Source organism: Tamandua tetradactyla, chromosome 20 (assembly GCF_023851605.1).
Source record: "Tamandua tetradactyla isolate mTamTet1 chromosome 20, mTamTet1.pri, whole genome shotgun sequence".
Lineage (NCBI taxonomy): Eukaryota > Metazoa > Chordata > Mammalia > Pilosa > Myrmecophagidae > Tamandua > Tamandua tetradactyla.
The window spans coordinates 40,372,080-40,391,729 of NC_135346.1; the positions used below are offsets into that span (position 1 = coordinate 40,372,080).

Genomic DNA, 19,650 nt, shown 5'->3' on the forward strand with positions numbered 1-19,650 from the left:
CATTTCCTAATGGTACTATATGAGAAAGCCCTTTGGCCAGAGAAATAAACAAGTTCTCACACTCAAAACTCTTGTGCTCAAGGACAACCAAGTTAACTATGTCAAAAATGACTCTAACCTCATTGCATTTTTATTCCTTCAAGCAAAGCACCAGGAAGCCTAATATTGGAAATTACAGAGGCAGAAAAGCAGTTTTATTAGAGATCACTACTGCTAGGTCTTCGACAACAGCCGTATTACCACTAGAGGGAGCCAATTGTTCTATTTGCAACCTAGCACGGACCTCTAAAAAGTCAGTAAGAAACTACTACACTTGGGAGAAACTGATTTTAATCTTGCTTTCTGAAAGTATAATCTGGTGTCAGGCTACCTGGATAAAATTACCCAGGAAGCTTTGAAACGCACAGTTGCAGGCAATGCGATTCAGCTCATCTGAAGTATGGTCAGTAATGAATAATTCTTAAAATAGCTACCCAGATGCTTCTGATACAGCACTAAAGTTGATACCACTGAGACAGACAGATGATTTCAGAAAACTGGTCAGTCCTTTTTAACCCCAGAACTTTGACATCCGCAGGGCAGGATAAGGATGTAACAACCCCAGCCAGGTAAGAACAGAACCTCCTAAGAGCAGAATTTCAATAAAATGCAATAATAATCACAAAAAAACCCAATTATCTTCAAATTTAAATTTATTAAGACATTCAGCTATGTCTGTCAGTCTACATTCAAGTTTGCTACTAAAAATAAAATAAGTCACATCCCACATTAGGAATACCAAGTCTGAAAAACACTTTTTGAGCCAAGCCTATTGTATAAATAAATGACTAGTTTCTTTTCATATCAAAATTCCCATAAAAAAATGACATTCCCCCCTCCCCAGTTCTACTTGTAGCCATGATGAATGTAAAAATTTAAATATGACACATCCTTGTCAAAGAAAAGGTGCAAAAATCTATTAACAGCTTTAAAAGTGGCAATTGCAGAGTGTGATCATACAATTATGTATTCATTCCCAAAATGCAAATATTGCCATAATTTAACACTGTTTTGATTCAGTTGTAAGAAGTGAACATTACACAGGATTGAAAAGTACACCTACAGCCTTTATCAGTGCCCTAAAGCCCTTCCGACTTTGGCCCCCAAGCTAGAGTGGACTCCAAAGTGTTCATTAGAGTTTTAGTTTACTTCACACAGCCAAAAAGTATACGATATATTAACAAAAGTTTCATATACATCAAAATAGTGAGGACTCCATCATAAAGTTCAGGAGTCTCAGATTACATGAATGTACCCGCAAGGCCCAAAGTGCCCACCCACCCCTCCCCTAAAGCACATACGGAGTATGAGCGTGCTTCAATCTCTGAATACAATCAAGGCTTTTACATCTTTGATTTCACTTCAGTGCTGTACAAAACTCAATAATCACCTGCTGAGTTCCAATGAATTGAGAGAAAGGGGGGTAGAGAACAGGGCCGGTAACTACTCATACTCATACCTTTTAACAATGATCCTGTCCCAAAGTGAAATGTCTGTTCCATTTCTGCCTGCTTCTTCCCATGCTGTCCTTACACTCTTTATCCTCTTTTCGTTACCCCTTTCAAACACAAATCTATTTTACCTATCTTTTACAATTGGGGCAGTTTCTGAAGTTGCTGAGGATGAATTTTCTTGGCAAACCTCAACAAAACATCAGCATAGAATATATAAATACATTTTGATTAGCATACATTGCAAATTTTCTCCCACAATGTCAAGGGAATGAAAGCAGGTGGTCTCCACTGAGAGTACGTCCTGGATTAGATCCTTAGAATGTCAGTTTCCTGCCTAATCATCTCATATACTCCTCAAATGTGAGCATGAACTGCACCTTGAGTTAATAACTTCTCCAGAATATCAAACTGTTATTTCTACTTCTTTACTTCTAGGCTGACTTCGACAGGACGTGCTTCATCTTTTGCACTGAGAGGATATTCCTCAGGATCAAAAGTCCCTTCCTGGTTATCTGATCTGCTGGCAATATGTTCATTATTGTCACTAGGGCTTTCTTGTATCCTGGTCCCTACAGGATGCTCATGATCTGAGGGTTCAGTATCTTCCTGAAGCACAATGTTTTGCTCAGCTCCAGCATTAGGCTGTGGAACAGGCTCAGTTCCCAATCCTGGAAGCTGGGAGGAGTTTTTAAGGTGACAGTGACACAAAGGGCAGGTCTCCTGAACATAGAGCCATTTCTTAAGACATCCTGCATGGAAGAAATGACTGCAAGGAGTGATCACAGCAGATTTCATGTCCTAAAAGAGCAAAACAAAGATACCTTATAAACACCTGTCATCTAAAATCTTTGGTGCTACCCCAAATACTCCCCCACAGTAGAAAACTTCTAGCACCGATCTTAGAATAAAACTCATTTTTTTATTTGAATAAGCCTCTTGCAATCAGAGATCCCCATATACAAATAAAAGAACACTGGCTAAATAATTTTAAAAAGAAGTAAAAGTAAAAAATGAGGAAGACTACCTTCCAGAGATTTTAGTGTGAAACCCAAGGGTTATACAACTGCAGCAGTATAATTATTAGGTCTCTAATGGTATGACATCTGTATTAATTATAACCTCAAAAAATCTAATATTAGAGACAAGACTTTTTCCACAGTTATACTTCAACACAACTGAACAGATTACTCCATGATAAGATTATTTACAAGAAAACAAAAATTGTTAACAGCACAAAACACCAAGGTATTGGCAAGGAAGTGGCAATTTCATTAGGGCCAACGTATATCCAGTTTTCAAGACTGGGTCTGTATATATAAGCCGGGGTTTCTCATCTTGCATTAGAATCACCTGGGATACTTGTAAACAATGCACATGTTGGGGCCACTCAAGACCTAATGGATCAGGGTATGTGGAGATGGGATTCATCACTCTACAGTTACAACAAGAAACCCACGTGGTTTGATAACCATCAGAATAGGGACTGGTATACTGTGTAATAACAGTTCTTGTATTAAGATACATCTGTAGAGAGATGGCTGAGGACATGAAGATAAAATTGCAGGAATAGACATCTTGGTGAACCAGCCATAAATTTTGTCTAAAACTCTAAAACAAGAAGCTGTGGCTATCCCAGAAATTCCTTGCCAAGAACTGGTAACACTTGGGAATCAACTTTAAAGCAGAAAGCCATCCAAGGAAAAGCAGCCAGCTAGGGAGCTAAGCAATTTGACTTTTATTTTCTGTGATATCAGCAGGTAGGTCTAGCACCTCAAAAAAAGTGATGTGACAATAGGAGATACAAAAAAGAAGACTCTTGAACCCAGAGATGAAAAATTTAGATATCAGTGGCAAAAGCTGTTGTGTGCTCCAAATCTGTTTTTCATGTGTTTTGTCCTGAGTACAATGAGGTTACCTAGGACAAAGATGCTGGAGATCACTTAAATAACAACACTGAACTAAGTGAATGACTTGCTCAACCTGGCAGAGGAAACTTCCATTACTCCTTGTCATCTCAAAATGGGAAAACGAGATCTGGGAAAAAAAAATTTTTTTTTTGCTTGTACCCCAAAGTTTGCTTTACTCATAATAAAAAAAAAAAAAAAAAAAATGGTAGTTACATTTTACTATTTAAAGAAATTCTTATTCTGAAAAAAAAAAAAAAACAGGCCAAGTTTTGTTTATTGTATTTCCAAGCTGATTTAAATATTTTCTTCAGTTTTTATATTAAAGGCAGTCACTTTTCGCACATGTGCCAAAGATGACAGGAAGACCAATTTCGACTGTACACCAATTGATTGCCTTTACAACATCTGTTCACCACCCACACCCCCATACGCCCACCCTGAGCCCCAAAGGCTTGTACCTATCTCATAAATCCAGCAACACATGGCAAACACAAACTGTTTCCACATATGTTAAGTAAATAAACAGTTCTTCCGTATCCCAAGAATACTAGAAGGAAAAGAGTCAGAATCTTGGCACACCACTTTTCAGAAGTTGCTGACTCCTGACTGATAGTATATATTTGATAATGTATGTGTGTGTGTGTGTATGTATGTATTCAGGAGTAAAAATAAAAAACACCTGACCTGTTTTTCCTTTATATATGGGTGAGCAATAATGTTGAAAATAACAACAATAAATTAGAAATTGAGGGACCATACTAAAAACTTAATTTAGAAATAGAATGGAAACATTTTATCAGGTCTTTAAATAATTTCTGCTGTCCATTTCTTTACCCAGGAGATAATTCTGCCTGGAAATTTAAGTTGAATTTGGTTAAAGTGGTTAAAATCCCAAGGGATATGCCATGTCATATGCCCCTGCCCAACTGGATTCTTACTGTGCAAGTTACCTGATAACAGATGGCACAAATATCATTGTGTTTCTCAAGCTGCTCTTTAGTAGCGATGGGTAATGATTTAATCTTGTTTACAGCATCCCTGCGGAGAAGAAAACTCTTCCACCCCAGCTGGGCCCGAAGCCATACATTATAATAGGAATGGATGAAGATGATCATTGAGCCCATCACTGTCCATTCTCCAAAGATGGTCTCTGAGACTCCATAGGCCACCACGCAGAGGGCCACAAGGAACTCCAGCAGACGGTAAGTGCCATTCACATAGTAGATAACATCATCCATGTTCTCCACTGGCTCTTTTCTAAATTCTTCAACCATAAATAAGACATAAATAAAAAGTGTTCCCAGAACCTGAAAATAAAAGTACGCATATTAAAACACGTATATTTTGCACATCAAATATTCTGCACATCCAGGGCTTTGTCAGGAAAATAAAAAGGCAGCCTACTCAATGGAAGGCAATATTTGGAAAGCATGTATCACATAAGGGTTTAATAACCATGATACCTAGAGATCTTACAATTCAACAATAAGACAAACAACCCAATTAAAAAATGGGCAAAATAATGTATAGATACTTTTCTGAAGAAGAAATATAAATAGCCCAAATGCATATGAAAAGATGCTCAACTTCACTAGCTACTAAGGAAATGAAAATCAAAACCACAATGAGATATAATCTAACACCTATTAAAATGGTCATTACCAAAAAACCAGAAAACTACAACTGCAGGAAAGGATGTGGAGAAGTAGGTACACTTATTCACTATCGGTGGGAATGTAGAATGGTGCAGCCGCTCTGGAAGGCAGTTTGGTGGTTCCTCAAGAAGCTAAGTATAGAACTGCCATGTTGATCCAGCAATCCCATTATTAAATATATACTCAGAAGAACTGAAAGCAGGGACACAAAAAGACACTTGCACATCGATGTTTACAGCAGCATTATTCATGACTGCCTATAGATGGAAACAACTCAAATGTCCAACAACAGAAGAGTGGATAAACAAACTGGTATATACATGGATGGAACATTACGCAGCTGGAAGATGGAATAAAATCACGATGCATGCAACAATATGGATGAACCTTGAGGACTTTACATAGAGCAAAATAAGCCAGAAACAAAAAGGACAAATACTGTATGGTCTCACTAATATGAACAAACTATAGTGAGCAAACTCTAAGAACACGGGTTATTAGGAGATAGAAGGTAGAGACTGAGCATTTGAAACTGAAGAAATACAGAATGTTTACAAAGACTGACTGGAAAGACTTAGAAATGGATAGCACAATACTGTGTGATGGCAGTAAAATATTGTAAGTACACTGAATGAAGGTGAGTGCGAATATGGTTGAAAGAGGAAGGCTAGGAGTAGGTATGACACCAGAAGGAAAGATAGAGGACAAAAACTGGGACCGTATAACTTAGTGAAATCTAGAGTGGACAATGATGATGACTAAATGTACAAACAAAGTTTTCACATGAGGGAAAACGAATATCAACACTGCAAGGTGTTGAGGGATGGTATGGCGGGTGGGGGGAATACAATCAATGCAAACTAGTGTCTAACGTTAACAGTAATATTGTAATGTTCTTTCATTAATTCTAAGAAAAGCAATATACCAAAGCTAAATGTCAATAAGAGGGGGAATAAGGGAGGAGTATGGGATTTTTGTTGTTTTTTCTCCTTTCTTCTTTCTTTCCTTCTTTTTTCCTCTTCTTTGTGGAAGAAACAGAAATGTTCTTATACAGATTGCAGCGATGAATGCACAACTATATGATTATACCAGGAGCCACTGAATCCTGCAATCCTGTTATTAGGTATATACTTGGAAGAACTGAAAGCAGGTACATGAATAGACATTTGCATATGGGTGTTTACGGCAGCATTATTCCCGATTGCCAGTGGACTGAAGTGGCCTAAGGGTATACTGACTAATAAATGGAAGGGCAAACTATGGTGTAAACACACAATGAAACATTGAGCAGCTACAGAAAGGAATGAAGCTGTGAGTCATGCAACTAGATGAATGAACCTTGAGGACACTATGTTGAATGAAGTAAGCCAGAAATGAAAGAACAAATATTGTATGGTCTCATTGTTACTAACTACAATGAGCAAATTCTGAGAACTGAATTAGAAAGTATAGGGGGATAGAAGGTGGGCAGGGACTGGGCAATCAATGATGAAGGAGTAAAGAATGCCCAGTAAGGCTCATTATAGAAGTTCCTAGATAGATTATAAACTCTTACAGCAGCCACACTATTCCTGAGCTCTAACTGTTACTTTTAAATTCTGGTATGCTGTGTAATTTGTGTATATTTTGGCAGTTTCCGGGAACTTTGGGTTATCTGTGTGACCTGAGACACAGAATTAGAGCTCTGCAGCTCTGAAAGTCAGCATTACTCTATACAGCAACTGTTATAGAAGCTGGAAAAGAGATCAGACTTCAATTAGAGATAGGAATGAAGCATATCTGGTTAGGACTAAGGTCCATCAGAATATAGATTAAAGAATGATACTGTTTGTATTTTAAAACTACAACTTCAGTGTGACACCAAAGGAATAGATGTTTATTTCGTCCAAAACTTACGTTTTCTGTACCATACTATCTAATGGAACTTTTCTAGTCAGTCCATTTAAACCACCTAATTACATGGAACCTGGAATAGGGAATGAGATCTTGATATTCTATACAGGTTAATGTAATGCTCTGATGCATTTCAGAATATTTTGGGCAGAAAATAAAGTATTTGCAAAGTCCCGTTGAGGAACTGGGGAAAAAATGTGGAACAATTAAACTTCCCCACCTAGGATATTTCTGATATTCTCACAAACATTAGGGACTTCCAATTTAATAAGCCAAGCCCTCGATCTTGAGGCTTCCCCTTATAAAATTTATTTTTGCAGTGGCAAATCTAAGCCTACTTATACTTATGCCTAAGAGTCACTCCCAGAGAATCTCCTGTTGCACAGATGTGGCCTCTCTCTTTAAATCAAATCTGCAAATGAACTCACTACCCTCTTCCCTATGTGGGACATGACTCCTGGGGGTTTGGGACTCTCTGGCAAAGTGGGCCATGACTCCTAGGGATGAGCCTGGAACTGGCATTGTAGGACTGAGAATGCCTTCTTGACTAAAGGGGGAAAAGAAATGAAACAACATAAAGTTTCAGTGGCTAAGAGATTTCAAAGAGAATTGAGAGGTCATTCTAGAAGTGACTCTTATGCAAGCTTCAGCCAGATGTTACAAATTGCCACAGTATGTGCCAAGCCCCAACCAACAGTACTCCTGAAAACCCTAAAGAATACCCTGGGCTCTATCAAAGACTCTATAAAAGTTTCACCTAGTAAATTTGTTTTTACAGAAAATTAAGGTCTCCAGATTCTCCCTATGTCAGTTAAGCCCTGAAACCCAGAGGTACTACTCTCTTCAAGTTTCATTCTTTTACCCCATAAAGTTCACAACCCTTTCCAGCAAGTAGAAATTAAAATGATCATTGCCCAGATACCCCTTAAGATTGAGAAAATGATCAAATGAGATTAAGGAGTTGTAACTCAGAAATTAGGATTTTAAAAGTGATTATGAATACTGACTCATTATATATATATTTTAGTTTCTAGTGTATTAGAATAACCAGAAGGAAATACCTGAAATTATTGAACTGTAATCCACTAGCCTTGATCTTTGATAATGATTGTGTAACTATATAGCTTTTACTGCATGACTGTGTAACTGTAAAAACCTTGTGACTGACACTCCCTTTATCCAGTGTATGGGCAGATGAGTAATAAAATAAAAACATGCATGCATGCATGCATGCAAAAAAAAAAGAAGTTTGGAAATAGGGGAGAAATACCCCTATGTAAACTACGGACAATAGTTACAGCACTAACTCAAAATTCTTTTATCAACTGTAATAAATGTAACTACCGTTATAAAAATAGGATTACCAAAAAACTGTTATCAATTGTAACAAATTTCCCATGCCAATGCAAGTGTTGGTGGTGGGGTGGTATATGGAAATACCGTATTTTATGCATGAGTGTTCTTCTCTAATAAAAAAAAAATTAATTGAAAAAGAAACATACATACAGTCACTAAAAAGCCTTTTCCATAAATTTTAAACAATAAATAACACATGCTTGGTACTTTTAAGATGCCATATTTAATATCTAAAAAGTAACTAAAATGTGGGTGATCTTAAAAATCCAAGTATTGGGTACCAGAAAGCCACACCTTAAGACGTAATTCTCCTAAACTGACCCTGTGATTAGATACCAGATTTCTGACTCAACCTTTCCCCTTATTCCCTAGGCCACTAAAACCCATCCATTAGATCTCAATTTCCTAATTTCATAGTTCTTCCTATTCCTCAACTTTCAAAGCACTTTTACTTGTAAGAGGAACTTGTAAATCTTTTCGCCAGGGCTATATTTTCTCTCACCTCTTACTGATAAGGCAGAAAAGATCCACCTTTATGTTAAAATAAACATCATTTCTAGGGCAATAAAATGTGTATGCAGTTGCTATAGTTATACACACCAAGAAACTATGAACATGGGGATATCAACTGCAACTACTAAACTGGCAAAAATTATCTGGATCAATTATTTTCAAACTCTGGTGTCTAGTGGAATACTGCAGAGTATCCAGGGAAGAGCTGGAAGAAGAGAATGGTAAACTAGGATAAATATTGGTGAATTTCACCTTCTGTGCAGTGGCTACCATCCCCATATCCCAACCCCATCGTAGGCAGCAGGGGGGACTGTACTAGGGCTCCTGGTGAGGCTTATTGGTATCAGGTTCGGCTGCTGTGGTCTGTTCATCATGTTAATGGGTGTACAATGTATAAAGATGTAATCTGGGACAATAACAACATACAGAGGAAAGGACAGAGATGCACAGGAGGAGAGAGTTTGTATACTACTGAGATTACAGGAGTAAAGAGGCTTGCACATTATGAAACTAGGTTGATACTAGTAGGACTAAGTTATTATCCGTTTAACATGTTAATCTTAATTACAAAGGTAACCACTAAGAAAATAAGTAAAAAATATAGAGAAAAGGAAAAAAGGAAGTGAATTAAAATAGTACACTACAAAAAAAGCAATAAAATACACAAAAGGCAGTAATGGAATAATTGAGGAACAAAAAACATACAAAGAAACAACAGCATGACAGAATTAAATCCTTCCTTCTCAGTTATTACCATAAATGCCACTGAATTAAACTCCCCTATTAAAAGGCAAAAATTGGTAGACTGGATGAAAATATGATCCAGCTATTCCTTGTGTCTATAAGAAACAAAGACACAAAAAGGTTGAAAGTAAAAGGGTATAAGAAGAGACCCCACACAAAACAATAATCAAGAGGGCCAGAGTGGCTACATTACTGTCAGATGAAATAGACTTTAAGTCAAAAAAAGACTGCAAAAAACAAAAAACAGTATTACATATTGAGAAAAAAATTCAGTCCACTAAGAAGCTATAATGATTATAAATATATGTATGTTTCATAACAGCCCCAAAATCTAAGAAGCAAAAATGGACAGAAATAAAGGAAGAAACAGACAGTTCTACAATAACAGTTGGAGACTTCAATTTACCATGCCGTAAATGATATAACATCCAATCAGAAGACCAAAAAAGAAACAGAGGACTGGAACAACACTGTTAACCAATTAAATTTAATGTACATATATAACACACTCTATCAGTACAGAATATATATTCCTCTCAAGCGCACATGGAACATTTTTCAGGACAGACTACGCATTAGACCACAAATCAAACCCTTAATCAATTTTAAAACACTGAAATCATACAAAGTATCTTCTCAGACACACTGGAATAAAGCTAAAAGTCAGTAACAGAACAAATTGGAAATTTTTATAACTATGTGGAAATTAAACTACACAGTACTAAACAACCATTTTTTAAAAACTAGTGATATTGTCAAGTGGGCATAAAGAAATATTAAGGCACTGAAGAAAAGGCTCTAAAATTTTTTAATACTTTAAAATTAATTATTAATACATGACAGTTCTACATTATATCATTTTGAAAGAAACTTAAAAAGTTTAATTACATTAATAAGAAAGCGCAGCCTCATAGACAGACCTAGAATGCTAATAATTGCTTTCTAACTCCTACACTCAAATAAATGTAAAATGTTCTTGCAAGCAAGATAGGGAAGCAATCACCTGAATTGGCAAATTATAATCATTAATCTTAAAAATGTTTAATTCTTCTTCCAAAAGGAAAATAAGAAAATCAGAAACATAAAATTAATCCTGGGCTTACCTGAAGAGAGGTGAGGATGCTGCTGGAGATGATGATAAGAAGCCAAAAATCCATGTGGAAAAACTGGCAAATCATATAAGCCATATAAGCAGGGAATACCAATAAAAATAAACAAAGGCTCACAGCACGGAAGTGTTTCCATAAACTCCTAGAGAAAGAAAAATTATTCTTTTAAAGTGTCTGCCATCTAATAGCACAACAATTCTATCAGCAACAAAGAGTTATTGTACTATAAATAAATTTCCCAGATATTTTACTGAGCACGTTCTCCATGTCAGTCACTGACTTTATAGCCTTAAACTTTAATAATTTTAATAGTAATTTTCCCAGATAGGACAAGGAGGGATTAAGAATAATTTTGGGTCTTTTTCAAGTTACATCACATCCTTTCCAAACAGTCCCACCCTGTAATGAAAATCTCTGCTGCACTTACTACAGTATTACTAAGAGGAATGGCTTTCTGATGAGCAGGTATTCTAATTCTCACATCTGTTGAGGGTGAAGGGGGGAAAATAAGAACATTTGTATTCTAAGAACCTACTGGTTAGTATGCCTCCCCCTAGTGCCCGATCTAACCTGAATGCTGCCAGCCAAATTAACCTTTTTAAAGTTCTGCTTTTGTAAAATGACCAACACCTCTCTAAATTTCCTAGCTTGGCATTCAAGGCCCTCCACATTCTGGCTCCAATTTAGCATTCCAAACTTGTCAACACTGTTTCTATAAGCCAAGCTGGTCAATTAACTATCTCCACAGCAAGACATAAATATTCTTGCATCCCACTGGAAATGCTTCCATCCTACTCTAGGCTTGATCGAGCTAAACAAATAAATTTATGGAAGTAATGCAAATCATTCATCCAGGAACCACCTGCCCTCTCAGAATCGTTAACATCTGCACAAACCAATTATACACTGAACAGTAGTATTTCAATTATTCTGTATACATGTCTTATCCCTCAAATTTAAATTCTTGAAAAGGGACCATAACTTTTTCCATAAGCCTCAAAGAAAGTTCTAAGCACAAAGGCTTGCTTGAAATAGGTGCCACCCCCAGAGAACCTTTTGTTGCTCAGATGTGGCCTCTCTCTCTCTCTCTCAGCCAACATGGCAAGCGAACTCACCACCTTCCCCCTCTCTACATGGGATATGACTCCTAAGGGTGTAAACCTCCCTGGCAACATAGGACAGAAATCTTAGAATGAGCTGTGACTCAGAATCAAGGGATTGAGAAAACCTTCTCAACCTAAAGAGGTCAGAGAGAAATGAGACAAAATAAAGTGTCAGTGGCTGAGAGATTTCAGAGTCAAGAGGTTACCCTGGAGGTTATTCTTATGCACTATACAGATACCCCTTTTTAGTTTATGGTGTATTAGAGTGGCTAGAGGGAAGTGCCTGAAACTGTAGAGCTGTGTTCCAGTAGCCACTCTTCTTGAAGATGATTGTATAATGAAATAGCTTTCACAGTGTGACTGTGTGATTGTGAAAACCTTGTCTCTAATGTTCCTTTTATCTATGGTATGGACAGATGAATAAAAAATATGGAAAAGAAAATAATAGGGGGAACAAAGGTTAAAAAAATTGAATAGACTGAAATACTAGCGATCAATGGCATGTATGAGTTTTTTCTTTCTTTTGCTGGAGAGATGCAAATGTTCAACAAAATGATCACGGTGGTGAATACACGACAAACTATGTGATGATACTGTGAGTCACTGAATGTAACCATGTCAAGAATGTTTGTATGTTGTTTATAATAAAAATATTAAAAAGAAAAGAAATAGGTGCCAAATAAAACTTGCAAATTTGTTTCTGCTTGATATTTTTCAAATTATTTTTCATCTATCATTTCCTTTTCTTATCTACCCACTAGCCACCCATGTGCAAATATCCCTGATGAAAGTGGAACAGAAGTTACCATGGTTATTTCACAGGGGAACAGTTAAATACATAACTTTATTCTCTTAAGTCACCCAAGAAATGAAGAGATTTGTCAGACCTAGGCTCAAGTTTCTAATATTACCCAGGCCCTACCTTGTTACCAAGAGTAAAATACATATAAGGAGAAGGTCTCTAGATATGGCAAGAGGAAAAGAGCCCAATGGTTTGGGATATAGGTAAAAAAAACTTGGCCTCTGAACCTATTTTTTTTCTTTTGTGTACCTCTTCAAATCCTGTAACATTCTAAAAGATCATTCTTAAAATATATCCCAATTTAAGACAGATCAGATACTACCTTCTAAAAGATAAATACTTATTTTTAAAAAACTCTCTCTAGCAGGTACTTTAAGCAGAACTTTGAAAAATGTTTTCACACAATGGAAAAAAAGGTGTGATTTTTTTCCCTCAAGTTTTTACTCATAAAGCTATTTGTCTTACCTACCCCCATTATAAGGAAATGAATGTAAGAGGGTCTTATCATCTCTACAAGGGTTAAAAGAAAAAAGATACTTTCATTTCCTTAGTACAGAGAAGCAATGTTGGGATAATTTTAAAAATATAACGGTCACTAATCTAAAAGAAACCAGCATGACCCAAAACAGTACTTTCCCCTTTGGAAAACAAAACAACTCAATTTATGAAAACTGAATATTGAGACTTAAAATTATTATTTAATGATTTCATATAAAACATGAACACAGATTCAAAATCATTCTGAGGAAATTCGGATTTCAACCAAAATAGTTTGAACCTCATGGCTTCAATCAAACTAAAAATGTTTTTAAATATCAGCATGCTTGATATGCTGTCAAATCCATGCAAAGTATCTAGAGGAGACAAAAAGTACTATACATCATCTTTCCAACTTTTAATTACAACTGAGATGGGGAATAAACACGGCAGGCCACGGTGGCTCAGCAGGCAGACTTCTTGCCTGCCATGCCGGACACCCAAGTTCTATTCCTGGTGCCTGCTCATGTAAAAAAAAAAAAGTGAAAAATCAGTCACACACAAAAGTTCAATGCTCTACTGTGTGACACCATTTATAGAATGAATTTACTATAGCAAAAATTAAACCTAAGTACTAAGGGACAAATATTAACTATCAGTAGCTCTGCTTTAAGATTAAAAGCATAAACAAATAACTTTTCTTTTTTTAAAAAAGAAAGAGCAGCAAAAAGGAACTGGTGTAATAATAAGTGTACTATGTAGGACGGTGATTTTCTTTAACAGGGTGATTTATTTCCCTTAAAACCCAAAATAAATTTTTCAAAATCAATTAGGCTTTGATGCATTTATATAAAATATGTATATATTTACATATATACACATACACACATTTAAATACATATATACTTCTTACATATAGAAAAGTTTATACAATATGTCAACAGTTAAATTTAGAATTAAAAAAATACATTCATATATATCTGATTTTGACATAGGTATGTGTATATATACACATATTCCTTATTTAAAGGAACTTAAACTTAAAAGCAAAAAACAGAAAAAAACGACACTGAGACCTCGTTCCAACAAGGTTTCTTCAACACTACAAAACAAATGTTACACTCACCCCAACTTGTTTCTTAAAAAGCCTGCCTAATGAATAAAAGAAAGAAAAAAAAAAGGTGATTCATGGGAGATGACTCCCACAGATGAAACCTGGCCCTGGCACCATGGGATCAACAATGCCATCCTGACCAGAAGGGGGAAAAGAAGTGTAACTAATTAAGGTATCAGTGGCTGAGAGAGTTCAAATAGAGTCAGTGGAGGTCTCTCTTTCGCGAGCTTCATTTAGACACTGTTACCTATCGTAACAGTGGTTGCCAACCCCCAACCATTCCTGCCAATCATAAAGAACACCTAGGGCATTACATAAGATTCTGCAAAGGTTCTATGTACTGGGATAATTATCCAGAAACCTATAACCTCCAGATGGGTCCCTGGACCAGATAAGTCCTGAAACCTAGAGGGGCCAGCCTTTCCAGAACATCAACTAGTTCCATTCCCCCATCCCATATTATCAACAGCCTCTTCCAACATGAAAAGTTAGAATGGGCATAGCCCAAACACCCCTAAAGAGTGGGAGAACGATCAAAAGTGATGGTGGAATTATATGCTCTGTGTTCTTATTTTCAAAACTGATGAATTTTAAAATATCAAACTTTCCAAAGAAAAAATAAGTTGACATGTAATTACATGGCCTTTGATGTGACTTTTAGCTATAGGAATCGAGAGAGGAAAAAACAATTAGAAAAGTCCAACAATTGAACATCTCATATAGAAAAAATAAAAATGTAAACCTGTTGAATTATTCTAAGTTAATACAGTTACCATCTACGTTCTGATTCGATTTTCTAAATCTTCAGACAATAAATTCACAAAGAATATTACAAAGGTTTCTTACTTGTCTCTAGATGCTCCCAGTGCCAAAACAATAGGATCTGCAATCTCTAACATAGACTGTAGGATAGAAGCTACCACAATGAAAAGGATAATACTGAGCAGGAATGCCCGGTGAACAACCTGTAGCTCTATCAGACCAGTCTGCACGGCCAGGATCAACAGCGTAACTCCTTCTGTCATGCCCCTAAAAAACATACATTTTCAGAGAAAAGAAATACAATAATCAGGATTTCATTTAATTTTGAGAGAAAATAATCCAAAATCTAGTTAGACTGCTGTTACACATTTATGAATCTATTCTCACTTAATTCAGAATCAAAGAAACTGATCAGTATATTAACTTCCTATTACTATGCAACATTAATATAATAACATAATATATGGACATATGCATTACATGACTACATGTGCAAAGCATAATAGCTGTTATTTTGCAGTATAAAAAGAGGGGGAGGGCAGGCAATGGTGGCACAGTGGCAGAGTTCTCGCCTGCCATGTCGGAGACCCAGGTTCAATTCCTGATGCCTGCCCCATGCAAAAAAAGAGAGAGAGAGAGAGAGAGAAAAGCTACTTCTAAAACAAAGGTTTTCCCACCAGATTTTGGCAATGAGCCAGACACATCTGCCTTTCTTAGCTATCTGATGAATTAACCTATTTATATCAGGATACATACACATATCTTCTATAAAAGATAAAATCATAGAGACAACAAAGAAAATCCTAGGTGAATGTCTTCACAATCTTGGAGGGGGAAAGGTCTCTTTAAGTAGACCAAGAGACCCAGAAGACACAAAGGAAGAGAGCGATAAATATAAGTATTTTAAAAAATTCTTTCTTATCGAAAATATACCATGCAAAAAGTAGTAAGACTTTTTATCCTACTGGCCTGACTTTTCCTGAATTTTCTCACAAATAAATGGGAAATAAGCAAAGGACAGTCTCAATTTTAAGCTCTACCAAGATTAGTCAATCTTACACAGACTAAGGCTATCAAGTATTGACAGAGATACAAAGGAAAATGAGCACACTAACGCTGACGTAGAAACAGAACATTTTGGAAAAAAAATTGCTAATAAATTTGAAATGTACATCCCATTCACTTAATAACCCTATTGGCAATAATTCCCCCTATGGATATATTACAAAAGTTGTCAAGCTGTTATGAGAAAATATAGTGAATAGTGGAAATATGTTATATGACAAACTGTAGAATACCTGACCTGGTACTTTCAACAATGCAAAGGAAAAAGCAGGGAGATAGTAGGGGACCTGACTATTAAGAGACTTTAGTAATTTATTAACCAACTGCAGTATATGGACCTTATTTGGATTTTGAGTTGAGAAAAAAAAAACTATATATATATATATATATATATATATAAAATCAGTGTAATTATGGACACCAACAGGGTATCAAGGAATTCTTTTATCAGGAATGATCATTTCATTGTAGTATGAATGCAATCTTTACAAATAAAATGTATGGATAGAATCTGGATTTGTTTCAAATAGCTGCAGCTGTGGGTGGTGGGAGAGAACAGTGTGGGTGGAGATGGTAGGACACTGGGTGTGAGTGTATATTGCTGGAGATGGGTGACGGATACATGGGGATACATTTCATCTCTCAACTTTCTTGGTTCGAAACTTTCCTAATTAAATGAAAGAAAAAAATAGCATGTACAAAGACACTCACAGCAATATTACTTTTTAATAGCAAGTAAAAATAAGAAAAAAAAAGATATATCCATACTATGGAATACTATGCCTTTATTGAAAAGAATGAGATGTATTTGTATGTGCTGACATACAGAACACATCAAACTAAAACAAAAACCTCCAATACATATGAAGTGAAAATATAAAGTGTAGAATAAAGTGTACAGTTTGTGGAACTTAACAACAAAAATGTGGATTTCCATATAAGAAACTTTAAAATAATATCTTTGGGAAGTACAGGAAAGATGCTATCACTTTTCATTTTAAATCTTTGGAATTCTATGCATTTTCTAAACTTACAAGTTATTTTTCTTAGTGCCCCCTCCTCTCCTTTTTCCCCCCATTTTAAAGATGTTAGCTGAGACTGTCAGGAAAGTTCTGATCATAATTGTTTTTCTTTTTTCATATAAAACCTAATATTAAAGAAAAGGCTTTCTTGATTTGTAAGGTACTCACCATCTACTAATACTGAAATACTCAATATAAAAATTTAGTAAGTGTAAGAGGTTACCTATATAAATGTAGACATTATACTTCTGTATTAAAATAACAGGGTTTCCTAATGCATGGTCTTATTTATTTAGTAACTACATTAACCATTCTGCATTCTCATTAATGCTTTCTTTGAAACTTGAATCAGTATTAAAGATATGTTTAAAAATGAAAAAAAGATCTTTAAGAAAGCATCAAATATAGAAATCTGATTTTAGTAGGACACTTCAGAAAGCAAAAAGCAAGATATCAAAAATCTCTTCAATAAATCTAGGGAAGGAAAGTGCAAGTGTTCACACAATAAAAGTACTTTTTTAGATGGGATTTCTTCATAGTATTTTTATCCAAGTGCTACAACCATTTAGAAAAAAAAAATCAAAACCTCTCAGAATTCCATTTCTTCTAAATTCATCAACCAAAGAAATTCATCATTATTACTTCAACTTATCTATAAGACTGAAATTCCTAGACATCTTTCTCACTTAAAGAACTCACCGATTCATGGCAGGATCATTCATGAAAGCACGATAACCCTGCAAGTAGAACTTGCAGAGCGTCAGAACACCCAAGGCAACAAAAGACACCGTGAAGACCAAACCCAACAGGGAATAAGGAGTGCTGCAACATTCAGCAATACTGGGGAAAAGGGGGAAAAGTTAACAGACATAAACTTCCCATTTAGAACAAAAACACTGTAAGCCTTTAAATAACTGCCAAGCTTAATCTGATCTTCAATAATTAAAATACCCCAATATAAAATTTAAGATGAAATCACTCAGTTATGTCATCAATAATTTAAATTTGTTCTTCTTATAATTATTGAAACCTGCATTTTTTCTTTCTCTTTGGCAAATATGCAGTACATGGCACCATATCTGAGAAAAGGTATTCCTTCTTGTTCTTCTTAATTATATATCATTTCCTTCAACTGCAGTAAAATTCTAAAGAGCTTAAATCATGTTCAAACATTAAGAAACATAATCAGCTATGCTACTAAGTTCAAAGGAAATGTGCAGTTGTCCACTGTTCCTACGAAAGAAAGTTTGCTACTAAAATTGTTCAGATTGTACTAGCCATATGGCTACTGGTCTAAAACTCCCTAAGGACAAGACTCCCAGGGGTTAGGGTCTATGCTGACTTACTAGTCCCCAACTCCTCCAACTACAAAAGTATCTTACATACTCTTATTTGGAAATTTTCTTAAATTAATTTAGATTTAGAGAAATGTATTTTATTATGGATTATTTCAAAAGCATGTCAGAGATTACAGCCCTAGACCATTTAAAAATAACTTTAATATTTATTTAATAAAACTTGCCTTGAATACTACCTATAAGGAGAACTGAAAAACCTTACACTAGAGCTCTGAAATGCTTTTACAATGAAAATATTAAAATGCTCAAAGTGCTATATACCTTGTTTTAGATTTCCTAAGAATTTCATTATCATAAATAAGGCATTTATTCAGGCAACTCAATGTCTATTCTTTTACCATGCAGTACTATGCTTCTGCTACAGTTATCCTTCCCATACACTTGCTTGTAAATTGCTCTCTATGTGAAAGCATCCTATGATGAAAAGAAAATATATCTGGTTTTCTTTAAGGATCCAAAATATCCATCAATTATGGTGGACAATAACTAAAAGAATAAATAGTTTAATTACATTCTCACAAGTCTAACTTCTAAATTGGCTAACATTCTTCTCACAAAACAATTACAAAAACAAAACATTAAAACCAAAATGTTTAAACAAACAAATTGTCTCATAACATATAACTATGATAATCATAGCTGAAAACAGTACTAAACTTTTACTCCATTCTCATTGGAAAAGTTTGAAAAATGTATTGAAGATCCATACCATTTCTCTATTCTTGTCACTATTATTTAGATAAGTCTTTTACACCCAAAGAATAGGCTTTAATTAAATTTAAGAGGAGCACATTCTTTTTCTTTAAACTTCAGAAAAGAATGTGATGCAATTTTCAAAAGATGGCATACTGAAGAAAACAAAAGACTTCAACAATCTACCTTTCGGGAAATGAAAGTTTGGGAAATGTATGAAACGTTTTTTCTCCTCTATCTTCAATAAAAAGACATTTGTTAATTATAATTCTATTTTCTGGATGGAAAAATCCTTTTTTTCTTTTTCAGTTTGTATGTGCTTTTTGGATGGTTTGTTTAGTAGAAATAAACTTGTGATCCTTGTTTGGTACATAAGCTGTTCTTCGGAAAGGGAAGTTACAAACATAACTCAGGGCACAAAAGCACTTACTACCCTCAGGGTTGTTGTAAAGATTAAGCATACGGCATACGGGAGACCCGGGTTCAATTACCAGACCATGTACCTCTCCCCAAAAAAGATTAAGCGAAGGCAAAGTGTTTAGTAGTATATCTGGTACATATTAAATACTCAATAAATGATAGTT

At 35.4% G+C, this 19,650-nt stretch overlaps 1 protein-coding gene across 3 annotated transcripts in view; it reads right to left on the reverse strand.

Annotated features, from left to right (window-relative positions):
• Positions 1 to 674: 674 nt before the first annotated feature.
• The window catches only part of RNF145 (ring finger protein 145), a 76,187-nt gene continuing 57,211 nt past the window's right edge, over positions 675 to 19,650 (reverse strand). For all 3 annotated transcript variants that reach the window (XM_077137558.1, XM_077137557.1, XM_077137556.1), the window contains exons 7-11: positions 17,715 to 17,855; positions 15,013 to 15,195; positions 10,665 to 10,812; positions 4,351 to 4,707; positions 675 to 2,291 (exon numbers count right to left, since the gene is read on the reverse strand). In XM_077137558.1, coding sequence (XP_076993673.1) covers positions 1,911 to 2,291; positions 4,351 to 4,707; positions 10,665 to 10,812; positions 15,013 to 15,195; positions 17,715 to 17,855 — 1,210 coding nt within the window. In that variant the 3' untranslated portion in view covers positions 675 to 1,910. The remainder of the gene's footprint in view (positions 2,292 to 4,350; positions 4,708 to 10,664; positions 10,813 to 15,012; positions 15,196 to 17,714; positions 17,856 to 19,650) is intronic.